This window comes from Pyrus communis, chromosome 10 (genome assembly GCF_963583255.1).
Source record: "Pyrus communis chromosome 10, drPyrComm1.1, whole genome shotgun sequence".
Classification (NCBI taxonomy): Eukaryota; Viridiplantae; Streptophyta; class Magnoliopsida; order Rosales; family Rosaceae; genus Pyrus; species Pyrus communis.
This window is the reverse complement of record NC_084812.1, coordinates 14,562,860-14,577,574: the sequence shown is the minus strand read 5'-3', so window position 1 is coordinate 14,577,574 and position 14,715 is coordinate 14,562,860. Positions and strand designations below refer to the sequence as shown.

General features: G+C 41.6%; 2 protein-coding genes across 2 annotated transcripts; one reads left to right on the top strand and one right to left on the bottom strand.

Annotated features, from left to right (window-relative positions):
* The first annotated feature begins 977 nt into the window (after nt 1–977).
* Nucleotides 978–4,038, top strand: LOC137746802 (uncharacterized). The gene is made up of 7 exons (XM_068486811.1): nt 978–1,209; nt 1,323–1,379; nt 1,507–1,632; nt 3,100–3,166; nt 3,448–3,540; nt 3,689–3,802; nt 3,901–4,038. The coding sequence occupies exons 1-7, from the start codon at nt 1,040–1,042 to the stop codon at nt 3,952–3,954; spliced, it is 681 nt and encodes a 226-aa protein (XP_068342912.1). The 5' UTR covers nt 978–1,039; the 3' UTR covers nt 3,955–4,038.
* A 10-nt stretch (nt 4,039–4,048) lies between these two features.
* Nucleotides 4,049–7,079, bottom strand: LOC137746803 (proteasome subunit beta type-1). Its single transcript, XM_068486812.1, has 7 exons — nt 6,924–7,079; nt 6,713–6,820; nt 5,118–5,199; nt 4,788–4,917; nt 4,565–4,707; nt 4,369–4,455; nt 4,049–4,273 (listed from the first exon to the last, which is right to left on the bottom strand). Exons 1-7 carry the CDS (start codon nt 6,968–6,970, stop codon nt 4,199–4,201), a joined length of 672 nt encoding a protein of 223 aa, XP_068342913.1. The 5' UTR covers nt 6,971–7,079; the 3' UTR covers nt 4,049–4,198.
* Nucleotides 7,080–14,715: the final 7,636 nt, after the last annotated feature.

The following is a 14,715-nucleotide window of genomic DNA, read 5'->3' as shown; positions in this document are numbered from 1 at the left end:
ACCTTCATGACTTCAGCAATATCAAGTTAATTAAAAAAATTAACAAAGATTTTATCAACACAAATCATTCCCTACTCAATAACATTAGCTTCAACAAAACAAAACTGAACGACCTATCCCTTTTACACAACTTGTCAACAACATTCCATAAACCCACATCCCACCAAAATTTCCAAAAATTCCACAAATATCCACAAATTTCAACTAACTTCATCAACCAACTTACATAATTAACCATAAACACCAAATTAATTAATCAAATTTACATAAATAACAAAATTTACTTCTAGGGTTCCAAATTTCCAAACTCACCAAATTTCAAATTTACTTTGGGGAATGAAGTATGACGTCAACTATTAGGGAATCAAGAACTCTAAACCCAACTCTAATCAAGCAAGCACCACGTCCTTTTTGTGGACCCGACTGCTCACCCTCGAACCAAAGTCACCTAAATTTCTAAACTTCTGTATGGAAGTGCAGTTAGGTTGGAGACAACAAGCACAACAAAACTACGACTGAGTTTTGAATGCAAGGAAATTTTCGAACGGTAAGCAAGTTTTCGACAGGAATGATGTTTGAGGGTTGGCGGAAGATGAAGAGTTTTGGGTGAAGAAGACAAATTTAAGATCGTAATTGCTAATGTCCCAGGGTGGGGGGAAGAGAGAGTTTAAATCCTAAAAATTTTGAATTGATACCAGGTGCCGTTTTCAATTAGTGAAAGATCATTTATGACCCGAATTTACCCTATACTTATTTGGATATTTTAGTTTTTAACCGTTCAAATTTGATCTACCGGCCCAAGTTCGGTCAGCATACAAAGTTCGCAAAGTGCGGTCCGCACTTTAGAAAACGCGAAGCCTATCCCTGCACACGGTCCAACCCAAGAAGTAGGACCGAAGACGAAGAGCTTGTCCAATTTAGTGACAGAATAAGAAAAAGGCGACAGCAATATGCTGATAAATACGCATAAACTTACATTGAACCCTGCACACACACCCAGCACAAAGAAAAATAGAAGAAAGAAACAGAGAGTAAAAAGATGGCTTCCATGGCATACCCAGCAAGCTCCTCCTCCTTCTACAACCACTACAAGAATTACAGCAAACTGAAACAGCGTACCAGTTTCTCCATTCCCCATCGTATCATAGTTTCTCAGAAGCAGCAGCAGCAGCAAAACGACCATAAACCCACCGACCCAATTGGTCGAAGGTGCTCCTCTCTCTCTCTCTTTACATATACATACATACATACATACATACATACATACATATATATATAGATACATAATTTCTGATAAAAACGTTATAATGTAACAATTGAAGGGAAATAATACTGAGGAGCAGCGAATTGGCAGTGGTAGGAGCCATCTTCAACTTGAGGTACATAGTTCAATCTTATCTATTACCCCAGCTGAATTTTTGGATCATTCAATTTATAATTTAATTTAAAAATCATGTTTTTCCAGAACAGTTTTTGTGTAATTTAATTGGGTTTGATGGGGTGCAGTGGTAAAAAGCCCGAGTATCTTGGGGTGCAGAAAAATCAGCAAGCTTTGGCTCTTTGCCCAGCTACTAAGAATTGCATATCAACCTCTGAAAATGTCAGTGACCTTACCCATTATGCCCCTCCCTGGTATCTTTCTTCTTCTTCTTCTTCTTCTTCTTCTTCTTCTTTAATTTTTATCCATTTTTCTTGCTTTTTTTTTAAGAGGTTTAATAGAGTTTGGCGATGCGATGAATTCAGGTTTCCAGAAGGTTTACCGACTTCCTAAACCTCATGATGTTGCTAATTCTCATGTCTTGCTTTTCTATTGTTTTAGTTTAGTGCTCATGTTATTTTATTGAGAATTTTCCCAGATGCTTTAATTAAGAATGTTAATCAAGTTGTCCAAAAAAAAAAAAATGTTAACCAAGAACTTTATATTTTATATTGTTGTGGTGTTTTTTTTCAAATCAAGAATTTTAATCAAAAGCTTTGGCAATCACAATATTTATACATTTTGATACACAAATTAAAATATGTTGAGGGATAAGAGATTTGGGTTAGGGTTCATTTGGAAAGTGTTAAATGACCGGTTGTTTTTAAAGAAAATATTTTTAGAACTAATCTTTAATAAAACTGCAAGTTAATTCTGAAGAAAAAAAAAATGCACGCTTTTGGAACACAAAAATATTTTCTTTATTATTTAAAAGCAATTTTTCAAACGAGTCTTCAACCTTTGTGTCGAGCGCAGAGTTCACATGAATCAAATCTATGACCCTCTTATTTACGAGGAAAAAACATGAACTATACTAAAAAGACATATAAAAAACATGGATGCTTTTGGTGAATGAACCATACCAAACATATTGATAAGTATAAATATTGTCTTTTTAGTATGGAAGGTGTCATACATATACTAATCCACTACATTCTCTCTTCTTTATTTATCATTGGAAGGTGTCATACATATACTAATCCACTATACTTGCTAAACCTTTTGTCAAAGCCCTAACAAGAACCAAATTAAAAGGACAAATTCGAAACATTACAAAAGTAGATAAACTAAACCAAGAACTAATTAAAGAAAAATAATGATCAAAATAAGTTGAGATATGATCAAATGAAGAAATTGGATTCACTTCGAACCTCAGTATTCAGAACCTAGAGATCAAAAAATTTGGACCACACAAATTAAATATGACAGTTCTCATTAACTCATTCTAGTGATACACCTCATACAAATCAACGACTTTAATTTCTTTTCCACACAAATCAAAGATCTAAATTTTTTAGTCCTTAAGCTGCGGACACTGAGGTCGGAGCAGATCCAATTCCCTGTCATATGAGTTAGAATTCGTACTTTTAGTATTTTTTTAGCTTAAAATTGTTTTGATCGGTTTTGGGTGTCTCAGACCCTAAATCGATGCAATGAGAAAATGAGATGGTTGAACTTTGACCAAACGAAGGGTCAAACCTGGAAGGCTGCAATCCACTAAACTTTCTAAAGGAAGACGCCCATGTGGGGAACGTATGATGGAGTCAATAGACCAAATGTCTCCTCATCCTTCCACCGACCATCAAGTAAAATGTGCTCTCTTTTTTTATATTAAATTACAGGAACTACAATGGAAGTAGGAAAAAGCCGGTCAGCAGAGAAGTTGCGATGGAAGAACTTCTCCAAGTGGTAAAAGCACTTCAAACATGTTTCCATTTGTCATTTATTTCCACTTAAATCATCAAAACTCGTGCCACTTAATACTACAGAATAGTAGTATTCCTCTTCATTTGTAAGTGAGAAGTCTTAGATTTGATTCTTCCCAAAGGCGAATTTGAACCACATTATTGATAGTCCATTGTGAGACATATCTCACTTTCTCAGCCCTTAATGTAGATAAATATTGTTTGTTTCAATAAAAATAAAAATAAAAAATCAGGAAAACTCATATCTCATAACTCAATTTGCAGATTAAATCGACAAAGCCAGACAAGTTCACACCGCAGATTATGGAGAAGAGAGACGACTATGTTCGCGTGGAGTACCAAAGCGCCATTTTAGGGGTAGGTGTAACCCGGAACCCGGATTTTAGAATATAAAATGAGCTTCTGACATTAGTGTACGTGTACGTGAATGACTGCCAGTCATCAATCAATGTAGGATCTATGGTCGAGTAACAATAACACATGGATTGTTCTTGTGTTGGTGCAGCTTGTGGATGATGTAGAGTTTTGGTTTCCACCAGGCAACGACTCAATAGTCGAGTATCGATCGGCATCCCGGTTGGGGATATCCGATTTCAACATCAACAGAAAAAGAATCAAGGTGAGCACTGCAAACAATCTCAATATTGTCACCTATACCTAACAACTGCATTCATAAAAGCAACCTTCAGTTGAACAAATTCCCGGCTTTTATGTCAGGCATTGCGGCAAGAGTTAGAGAAGAAAGGTTGGGCGTCGAAAGACAGCTTTTGAGATCCTGTTACCGTTACACAATAAGATCATATGCAATTCGATCAACAATCATGCAGATAGATCAACATTGAATCTCAGATTTTCAGATTTTGGCAACCAGTCGTGTCATGATTTTTGTATTCATACCAAAGATATCAGATATGTTCTTTTACTCAAGACATCCAATAAAGAGAAATTCTAGTCTTACTGTCTAAACACAACAAACAGTGGAGCATATGAATTTCCAATTTCTTTTGGGCACACATCAGTCCTTCCTCAGCTCCATATACTCATATCTGGTGCCATCCGCATTGAGGACAACAATCTCTAGCCTGTCGCCCTGTAACGCATCCATGAGTCAATGACACATTAAAGAACGAGGTTCATATGAGCTTGATACAAAATGGACAGATATTAAAAGGACCGGAAACTTACAGTGTAAATATCTCTTTCAGTTGCAGATGCAAAACAAGTTTTGACCAAGTCGATCGCTTCTGCTTCAGACAGCGGTGTGACAGCATCCTGCAAATTAATAACAAACAAATATGCAGTCCTAAATTGTGGGGTAGATTAATAACATACAAACAACCAATAGTATGATGCAAACTAGTAATCAAAATCGAGAACAAACCTGGGCAGGCAATAGGAGTGGGCTAGGAGACTTCAATTGGTTGTCCAGAAAAGGAATGATAAGTGTAGAACCAGAACCTTGGGAGCTATACCCAACCCTCTCATAGGAACCAACAGCATCATATGTGAAGACGCAACCCTTACCTGCAGATTAGTAATTAAAATGATTTGTTAGCAGCAAAAGTCTCAACTGGCAACCAAAGGTTTTAAACTCTAATATTTACCTTCACTATCTAAGCCACCCAAAACATTAAACGCGTAGTAGGGGAAGAACCGCTTGTAGTAAAGGGTGTTGGAAAGCAGTTGAGCCATCGCAGGGCAGCTCATTTGTTTGTTATGTTGATGCTGATAAGTCTGGGAAACAATGACAAAAAGGATGTATCATCAGTTCTTGGCATAACTCAATATTTATTACATGCCAGCATAAATAAATCTAGCCTATACATGGTAAAAAAACATCTGACACCATCTGTTGCATTGCAAACGAATAGCGTTCAAAGAAAGAAAAAAAAAAAAGAAAAACAAAGTATTGTAATAGGATTTTGAAGCCTCACCAAGTGCTTAGCTGCCAAATGCTTTTGCAAAGCTTTCACATCAGCTTGAAAACCAGAAGAAGCCAATACAGCTTTGTCCGCTCTGCAAGTTCAAAAGACAAAACAGTAAGACACAAACAATATCAACTAAATCTGTAAATGTGGTGAACAAAAAATCAAAACTCCCAACATAAAATAGTCCATCAAAGACTACTAAGGGCTGATGTACTCTTCTAATTGCACCTTCGCTTCCCTCAGTTAGCAACCATAACTTATCACTAACAATTTTTTTGGTACGTCTGGAAGTTATCTCATAACAATGAGGAAAAGGGGAAAAACCCATGCCAAAGTTGAACCAATTTTGCATCATGTTTTTGTCTGTTATACTAAACTTTTCTCTTCCCCAACTAATTTATCACCTTTGCAATCTGGGGGCATCTGATCATACACTTTTCATATGCCTACCTACCTTTAATTCTCTGCCTCACTTTTTTTTTTTTTTTTTTTTTTCCTTTTTTGGCTGCGGTACCTTCAAATTCATTTTTTGTCTTCGTCGGCTCTTATCTTTTAATTCTATCTTCCTAGTAATTTCTTAAGCTGTGCTCAGGGTCCTCCTCACCTGGATATAAGCCTATTTCTAAAATTAGTACAGTATGTTGGTCAGGGTTTCAGAAACCTATTGGTTCCTCAGCATCAAAATTTAGACTAAGGTGCTTTAACAATCTGGTCTGACACAGTGACACTAGCTCAGGTACTCAATCCTAGCAGCGTCAATTCATATCTACTTTGTTTTGCACCTTGATACTTTCATGCTTTATAATACTTCAATTAAGAATCTTTGATTTAGCTTATGAATACAGAAGCTTCACTTCCTAACTCAATTTCTCTTCAGCATAATTTCATGCTTTTTTATACTGCAATAACATGTTTTTGGTGCATATTACCTCTCATATTTATCATCTGCTAATTTTTTTTACATATTTCAGTCAGTGGAATCAACTATAAAAATGATAGCAAACACAATAGCTATCCCAAAAATCATTAGCAGTAAAACTGCAAGCATTACAAATGTCCAAGAAGCAAACTGTTATAATCACCACACTTCCTATAAGCCATCTAAAGAGAGCATTTTTGCTCACCACCCTTAAATGGTGACCATTACCACCGTATTAACCACCGTTGGACGAGTGTGATTTACTCTAAGTACTACACAAATCTCGAAACTCATACTCATCCAACAGTAGTCAATACGATAGTAATGGTCAGCATCGCCAGGGGGTAGTGAGCAAAAATCCCGCTAACTAAATGCAATGTACCTTCCCCAAAACCCACTAGGCTAAACCTCTAATACAGAAGTAAAACACAAACCCAAGTGGTAATTAAAAATCAAACCTAACCACGAGCAAAATAAAATCAGTTAAAACCCTAAAAACGCCAACAAAAAATTCCTAACACCAGTAAAATCAGATAAAAGTCATCTTTCCCAAGGATTAAAATGAAGTTTTCTATAAAAACACAGCGGCCAGACTTTCGAATCTCCGAAATCGAGTGCATAAATATAAAAATTCATGAAAAAAAATTATATAAATACGAGAGAAATTGGTATAAAAGCATACAATTTGCAGATTTTGGAGTAGTCGCGGGTGAGAATACTGTAACCGGTCGACATCCGAGTATCGGCGGCAATCACACAGTAGTTGGCTCCGGCGATCGCCACACAGGACCTGCAATAGGCACGAAAACATTAAAATCCCAAAAAATAAAAAATAAAAATAAAAATAAAAGAGGAAACGACGATATTGTTGCAGGGAACGAGAGAATACATACCCGCCATTGTTGTCGTAAGGGGACCAGTTAGCGTGCTGCTTGGTCATGGCGGATCGGTCTGGGTTGAGAGATAGAGAGAAGCAAAATTAGGGATTGGAAATGGAGAGTGAGGTCTCTGGGTTTCAAACACCTTGCTTTTCTTCGTTCAGATCCCACGGTGTCGTTTGCTTCAAGAAATAAATCGGGCTTACGGTGTCGTTTTGGTGTGGGGACTAGGACTAACGACCGAGGCCCACGTCGCACAGATTGGTTAGAGAAGGCCTCAATACACTCGACCAGCCCAAAACGTAGTTCTATTGGGCGAAAATTACGCTTTGCACACACCACTTAATGTAAAATTTTATTCTACCCTACTTATAATGAGAAGTTTTAGGTTCAACTCTCGTGAACATACTTGGTATTCGTATCGTGTTTTTCGTGTTCATGTTATTTTCATGAACACTTGTTAAAGTAAACGGGTAATATGATCCAACATGAAATCGACCTGTTAATATTATCAGGTAATATGACTCGACTCCTAACTGATTAGAGAAAATATATTTTAAATCAATAAATAATAAAAATAAAAAACATAATTTGACCAAATAAAAATGAAAATATAATACTAAATTAGTATATGCATACCATAATGTCACATCCCGACCCGAGCCCCCATCACATCCCGGGCTCGAATCCACTGTAGCACGATATTGTTCACTTTGGGCCCTGACCACGCCCTCATGGTTTTGTTTTTGGGAACTCACACGAGAACTTCCCAGTGGGTCACCCATCCTGGGATTGCTCTCACGCGAACTCGCTGCCTTATATGCAGATTCTCATCCCTACCTAGCACAAAGTCTTTTGGGAGCTCACTAGCTTACAGGATCCACTCCCCTGGACGAAGTGGGATGTTACAATAATGTCATATAAATATTACTTCAAAACATAAAAAAAACAAATAAAAAATTGTCTTTCAAGTATTATATACACCAAAATAAGAGCTTAATGAAAAAAATATTAGTACATTACTACAAAATACCAAATGTTGAAGAATATACAAAATGAAGAGAGTTGTATTTCAAGGTTGAGGAAACATGCACGTTTTTTTAATGTGTTTGATGTTTTTAAATTACTTGATGTTTTTATTCTCACTTTTTGCCTATAGTATACTATAAAAATAAATGCATAAATAAAACTTATATTTTTAAAATTTATATAGAATAATAATATAATAACGCATATTTAATATATAATATACACATATATACTGTGACATCCCGTCCCGAAAATATCGGAAATGTGCTTAGGAAATGACCTTTTTACCCCTAGTTGGTTTTCGTATTATTGTTTTTGGTTACTTTGTGTGGTGTTGGCAAGCTTTGGGCCACACACACACACCTGCACATACACTGTCTCTCTTCACCCTCTCTCTGTCTCTGTCCCGTGTCTCTCTCTCTCTCCCTTTCTTATTCTTCTTCTTCCAAAAACGTACGGACCAACACACATACCCCTCAAACTGTGGTGGATCGAGGAAACCAAGGACACATTTGAGCTCGTGAGGTCGAGGGGAACACAACCGTAGCATTTTCAGGTGAGAAACACATCGTTTTCACGTCGTTTCGAAGTGGTCCGAATTGTGTACTGTTCATGCAAAGTTTGTACATTAAGTTTTTGGGTTTTCTGAGCTCGTAGTTGTGTTTGTGAGGTTCCCAGGAGCCTCGGAGTGCTTCGTTGGACAAAATTGGACGTCGGGATCGTCCTGCTCGAAGTTGGCCGGTTTTGGAGAATTTGCACAGGTATAATCTCTTAGTTTTAGCCCTTAAAACTTGTTGGGACATGTTCTACTAGTCTAGGGCTTTCATTTGGTCCAAGAATCACGAAAAACGGTCGAGAAACGAGTGAGAAAACCTGAGTTGCAGGTTTTCCCAGGTTCCGGCGCCGGCGACGTTGCCGGCGATCGAAGGAAGAAGGCGACGGAATATTCCGTCAATTCTGACGGAATATTCCTAACGCCGTTAACGGAACCAGTTAGTTTTAACGGAATATTCCGTCAGTTTAACGGAATATTCCTGACGGCGTCTGTTGACACCGTCAGTGTGCCTGGCACGTGGCCGCGCGTGGGGGGCGCGTAGGTCCGTGCCTGTGCTGGCGCGTGGGGGCGCATGCGGGGTCCAAAAATTTTTCTAAAAATATGGTTGTGATCCTGAGGTTGTGTAGAGCACGTTGGTATATTCATTTGTCCATTTTGAGCAATGTATGAGAAGTTATTACGAGAAACGGGTTATGTGCTTTAAAGTTAACGTTTTTATAGTTGTTTCGCATCTAGGTGACACGTACCCAGAGGACGAGCGTGCACACGCGAGACAGGGGGGCTACGACCCTTCTACATACCAGTGAGTGGGCTTTTGTTTTCCGTATATACCTATATACATTTATATTCCCAGAAATTGAATTAAAAAGGGTTATTTGCCTTATGCCATGCACTTTATTATTTATCGTTTATGCATCTTTGCATGCATTATTTGTGGCATACATATACATATGCATATGGCATATATATTTATATGTGGGTGTTGTGGAGGCATAGGTAAGTGCCAGGTAAGCGTTAATTAACGATTGCATTACATAGTGTTTAGAGATGCTTAGAGAGCTCATAACCTGCACCCCCGGTGTTAGTGCTCCCGCCCAGAGTAGGGCACAGTCCTTCACGTGTTGTTCACCTCCCGCACCATACGCTCAGCTTGGATCCAAGCTAGGTGCATAGGCCTGTCGTACAGACCACATTAGGTGGTTCCGACTCGTAGGTGACCCGCGATTATTCGCACAGCCTTCATGTGATCGTAGCACTAGAGCGTATATATGTATTACACCCAGGCCTGTCGTACAGACCACCTAGAGTGGTTCCGACTCGTGGGCAGGTTCAGTTGTTGAGTTTAAGATTGAGCTCTATATGCAGCCGTACAGGTCACGTTAGGTGACTCCGGCTGCCAGATGTTATGTTATTGATATGATTCATACCTGAGCACATACGTTTCATTACGAGGTTTTGACATGGCATATCTTGAGCATGATTGGCATACCCTTGAGCATGTTTTGCATGTTTACACATACGTATATATGTTTATTTTCTGGGAAGTATACAGGTTTTACGGCGAGGGGTTAGAAAGTATTTTATAAATGGTTTTAGAAAGAATTGTTTTTGCCCACTCACGCTTTTGTTTTGCGCCCCTCCAGGTTCTAGTTGCTTAGCCGTTGCGGTGGTTTCCCTTGAGAGCTTTTCGGCGTTCTGACAGACACTCCCCATTGTAGGGTCGCCTTCGGGCGTACTACTGTTGTTGTTTTATTTGGACTGCTATAGACCTGCTCTGAATTTGTATCGCACTAACTAGCACTCATTCTAGTACTTGTATGCTAGTTTTTAATTATTCGTACTTTTATATTACTACTTATTAGCTTCCGCACGTGCACATGGCTACGTCACCTTTGTGTGACGGCCAGCACGCTCCGATCTCGGTCGGGGTGTGTCAGTTTGGTATCAGAGCCTAGGTTTGGCAGTCCTGTGTCCTTGTGAGTATTCTAATAATTTTGGTGTCTTCTGTCAGAACTATGCCGCCTCGTCGGGAACCCCGTCGCTCTTCTGAGCCTAGTTTCCCCGATATTACTCAGTTGGGGGAAGCTTTTGCTACAGCCCTTCAGGCAGTGATGCGCCCTCCCCAGAGGACTCCTCTGGAGACGATGTACAATCTGAAGTTGGATAAGTTTAAGGGCAGTGAGGGACCCGAGAGCGCAGAGCGCTGGCTAGAACACATAGAGAAGACTTTCCGGGTGCTACATAATCAGGGGAACTTGCCTATGGAGAGGTGGGTCGAGACGACCGCTTGGTTTCTGGATACGGAGTCGGCAGCTTGGTGGGAGCAGGAGCTTCGTAGGTTGACTCCGGATCAGAGGATTGATTGGAACGTGTTTACGGGGTTGTTTAGGAGAAGATATGTACCCCCTGAGTACATTGACCGTAAGAAGCAGGAGTTTTCCGAACTGAAACAGCGGAAGATGTCAGCGAATGAGTACTACCGTAAGTATACGGACTTGTCCCGTTATCACCCTGATGTCGCTGGTAATCCGGCGGAGATGCTCCGTCTTTTCCGTCTGGGCACCAGGAAGAAGTGGCGTTCTATGGCGTCTACGGTCCACAGCGAGACTTATCGGGACTTCTATGAGATACTGTTGAGGATCGAGGATTCCGAGAATATGTCGAGCGATACGGATGAAGAGAAGGACGGCAACCAGAAGAAAGATGACAAGGGCAAAGGTCAGGCATCGCTCGGGCCCCGACAGACTCAGAACTTCAAGAGAGGTGGAGCTAGTTCTAGTTCTTCGAGTGGTGGCTTCAGTGCCACTGGGCAGGGTCGTGGAGGTAGATTTTCTGGTGGCGCTAGAGGCCAGAGGCAGGGCGATGGTGGGCGAGGCAGAGCCCCTATTTGCCGCAGGTGTAACAACCGACATTTCGGTGAGTGTAGACGTGGTAGCAACGGTTGTTTCACATGTGGACAGGTGGGACATAGAGCGGCAAATTGTCCCCAGGGTCAGCAGCAGCAGAAACCACAGCAGACCTTTATGCCACCGCCTGCACCACTCCAGCAGATCCAGGGTCCTAGTAGTTACGGCCAGACGGGTCGAGGTGGTGCTTACCACTATCAGGGTGATGCTGTCCCTTATGCTCCGGGGCAGTATCAGTACCCTCAGGATCCCTATTCCCAGGGTGGCTATCCCCAGTATTCGGGCGGCTATATGCCGTATCCTCCAGCCCCAGCGGGTGGTTCACAGTGGTATCAGGGAGGACAGTATCAGCAGGGGGAGATTGCCACTAGCAGTGCAGGATCTTCGAGACAGGCAGGCCAGCCCAGTCAGGGGCGTGGTGCTCAGGGACGCGGTGTTCAGGCGAGCCGAGGCCGCGGTGGGCGTCAGCAGGGACAGGGGCGTCTTCACAATATTTCTCTGCAGGACGCTCAGAACAACCCAGACTTGATTATGGGTACGTTGAACATTCTTGGTTGTTTTGCTAGAGTCTTAATTGATTGTGGAGCTACACATTCCGTAATTTCTCATACATTTGCTCAAGCGACGCAACCTCGCCCCACACCCCTAGGGTATGATTTAGAGTTTGTTATGCCTAGGGGAGAGAGTTGCGTTGTAGATTGTGTGTACCCGGGGTGTCCAGTGATCGTAGAGGGTGTTGCTTTGTCAGCCGATCTTATCCCGTTAGATATTGTGGACTTTGATGTGATTCTGGGCACGGATTGGTTGCACTTCTATCGTGCCAACATTGACTGTTATGGGAAAGTGGTTACGTTTCACCGACCTGGACTACCTGTGGTTACCTTCGTGGGTGAGCAGAGTGGGGTGAGATATGGCGTTATTTCGGCGCTACGAGCGAAAAAGTTGTTAACTAAGGGTTGTCAAGGGTATCTGGCTCATGTGGCTGGATGAGGTTGTTACTAGCAGAATAGAGGATGTGAGAGTGGTCAGACACTTCCCTGATGTATTTCCTGAGGATTTACCTGGGTTACCCCCAGATCGAGACGTAGAGTTCACCATTGAGTTGATTCCAGGTACCAATCCTATTTCTTTAACTCCTTATCGTATGGCTCCTGCGGAGTTAAGGGAATTGAAAGTTCAGCTGCAAGAGTTAGTAGATAAGGGATTTATCCAGCCTAGTACTTCGCCTTGGGGTGCTCCAGTGTTGTTTGTGAGGAAGAAGGATGGAACTTTGAGGCTGTGCATCGACTACAGGCAACTCAATCGGGTGACGATTAAAAACCGTTATCCCTTGCCTCGTATCGATGATTTGTTTGATCAGCTGAGAGGTGCTTGCGTGTTCTCTAAGATAGACTTGAGGTCTGGTTACTATCAGCTGAAGATCAGTAGGGATGATGTCCCTAAGACGGCGTTCAGGACTCGTTACGGTCATTACGAGTTTCTGGTTATGCCATTTGGGTTGACGAATGCACCAGCCGCCTTTATGGATTTGATGAACCGAGTATTCCAGCCTTACTTGGATAGATTCGTCATTGTCTTCATTGACGATATTCTGGTGTATTCTAAGTCGAAAGCGGAGCATGTTCGACATCTTACTTTGGTGTTGAAAAGGTTGAGGGAATACCAGTTATATGCTAAGTTTAGCAAGTGCCAGTTCTGGTTAGACCAAGTTGCGTTCTTGGGGCACGTCATTTCTGCTCAGGGTATTTTGGTTGACCCTCAGAAGGTTGCAGCGGTAGAGAGTTGGGAGCAACCGCGAACCGTCACCGAAGTGAGAAGTTTCCTTGGTTTGGCAGGGTATTATCGGAGGTTCGTTAAGGATTTTTCGGTGATTGCCTTGCCGTTGACGAGGTTAACGAGGAAGGATGTTAAATTTGAGTGGGATGATAGGTGTGAGCAGAGTTTCCAACGGTTGAAGCATTGTCTCACTCATGCACATGTTTTGGCACTCCCAGACGATAGCGGTGATTTCGAGGTTTATAACGATGCTTCCTTGAATGGTTTGGGATGTGTATTGATGCAGCATGGTAGGGTGATTGCTTATGCTTCGCGGCAGTTGAAACCTCATGAGAGGAATTACCCTACACATGATTTGGAGTTGGCTGCTATCATTTTTGCGTTGAAGTTGTGGAGACACTATCTTTACGGGGAAAAGTGCAGGATCTTTACAGATCACAAGAGTCTCCAGTATCTCTTTACTCAGAAAGAACTTAATCTTCGTCAGCGGAGGTGGTTGGAGTTGCTCAGCGATTACGATTGCACGATTGATTATCATCCTGGTCGTGCGAACGTAGTGGCTGATGCACTTAGCAGGAAGTCACAGGGCCGTATTAATGCGTTGTACGCTAGTCGTGCTCCTCTTTTGGTGGACTTGCGTACTACGGGGGTAAGGCTAGAAGCCGAAGATCGAGATGTGGCATTACTTGCTAATTTCCAAGTTAGGCCGATACTTGTTGATCGGGTGCTTGAAGCCCAAGTAACTGATCAGGAGACTCAAGAACTTATTCAAGCTCGAGAGCAAGGAAGGAGGCGAGACCTCAGAGTTCGTGATTCGGATGGCATGTTGATGTTAGAAGGTAGAATGTTCGTGCCTAAGAGTGTGGAGTTGAAGAAAGAAATTCTCGATGAAGCACATATCTCGGCTTATGCCATGCATCCAGGAGCTACGAAAATGTATCATACCATTCGACCATTTTATTATTGGCCGGGTATGAAGAGGGAGATAGCCGAGTATGTGAGCAGATGTGCTGTTTGTCAGCAAGTTAAAGCAGAAAGGAAGAAGCCGTTTGGGTTGTTGCAGCCGCTTCCCGTTCCAGAGTGGAAATGGGAAAATATCACCATGGATTTTGTGTACAAGCTCCCGCGTACACATAATGGCTTTGACGGCATTTGGGTGATCGTCGATCGACTCACTAAGTCGGCTCATTTTATTCCTGTGAGAGAGAAGTATTCTCTGAGCCGTTTAGCGGAGTTGTTCATTTCGAAGGTTGTGAAGTACCACGGTGTCCCAGTGAGTATTGTTTCGGATCGAGATCCACGATTTACGTCGAAGTTTTGGGTAGCTTTCCAGGAAGCTTTGGGCACGAGATTACTTTACAGCACGGCGTATCATCCACAGACAGACGGACAGTCAGAGAGAACTATTCAGACCTTGGAGGATATGCTGCGAGCTTCGGTGTTGCAGTTTGGTGACGCTTGGCACCAAAGGTTGGATTTGATGGAATTTGCTTACAACAACAGTTTTCATTCGAGCATTGGCATGGCGCCATTTGAGGCC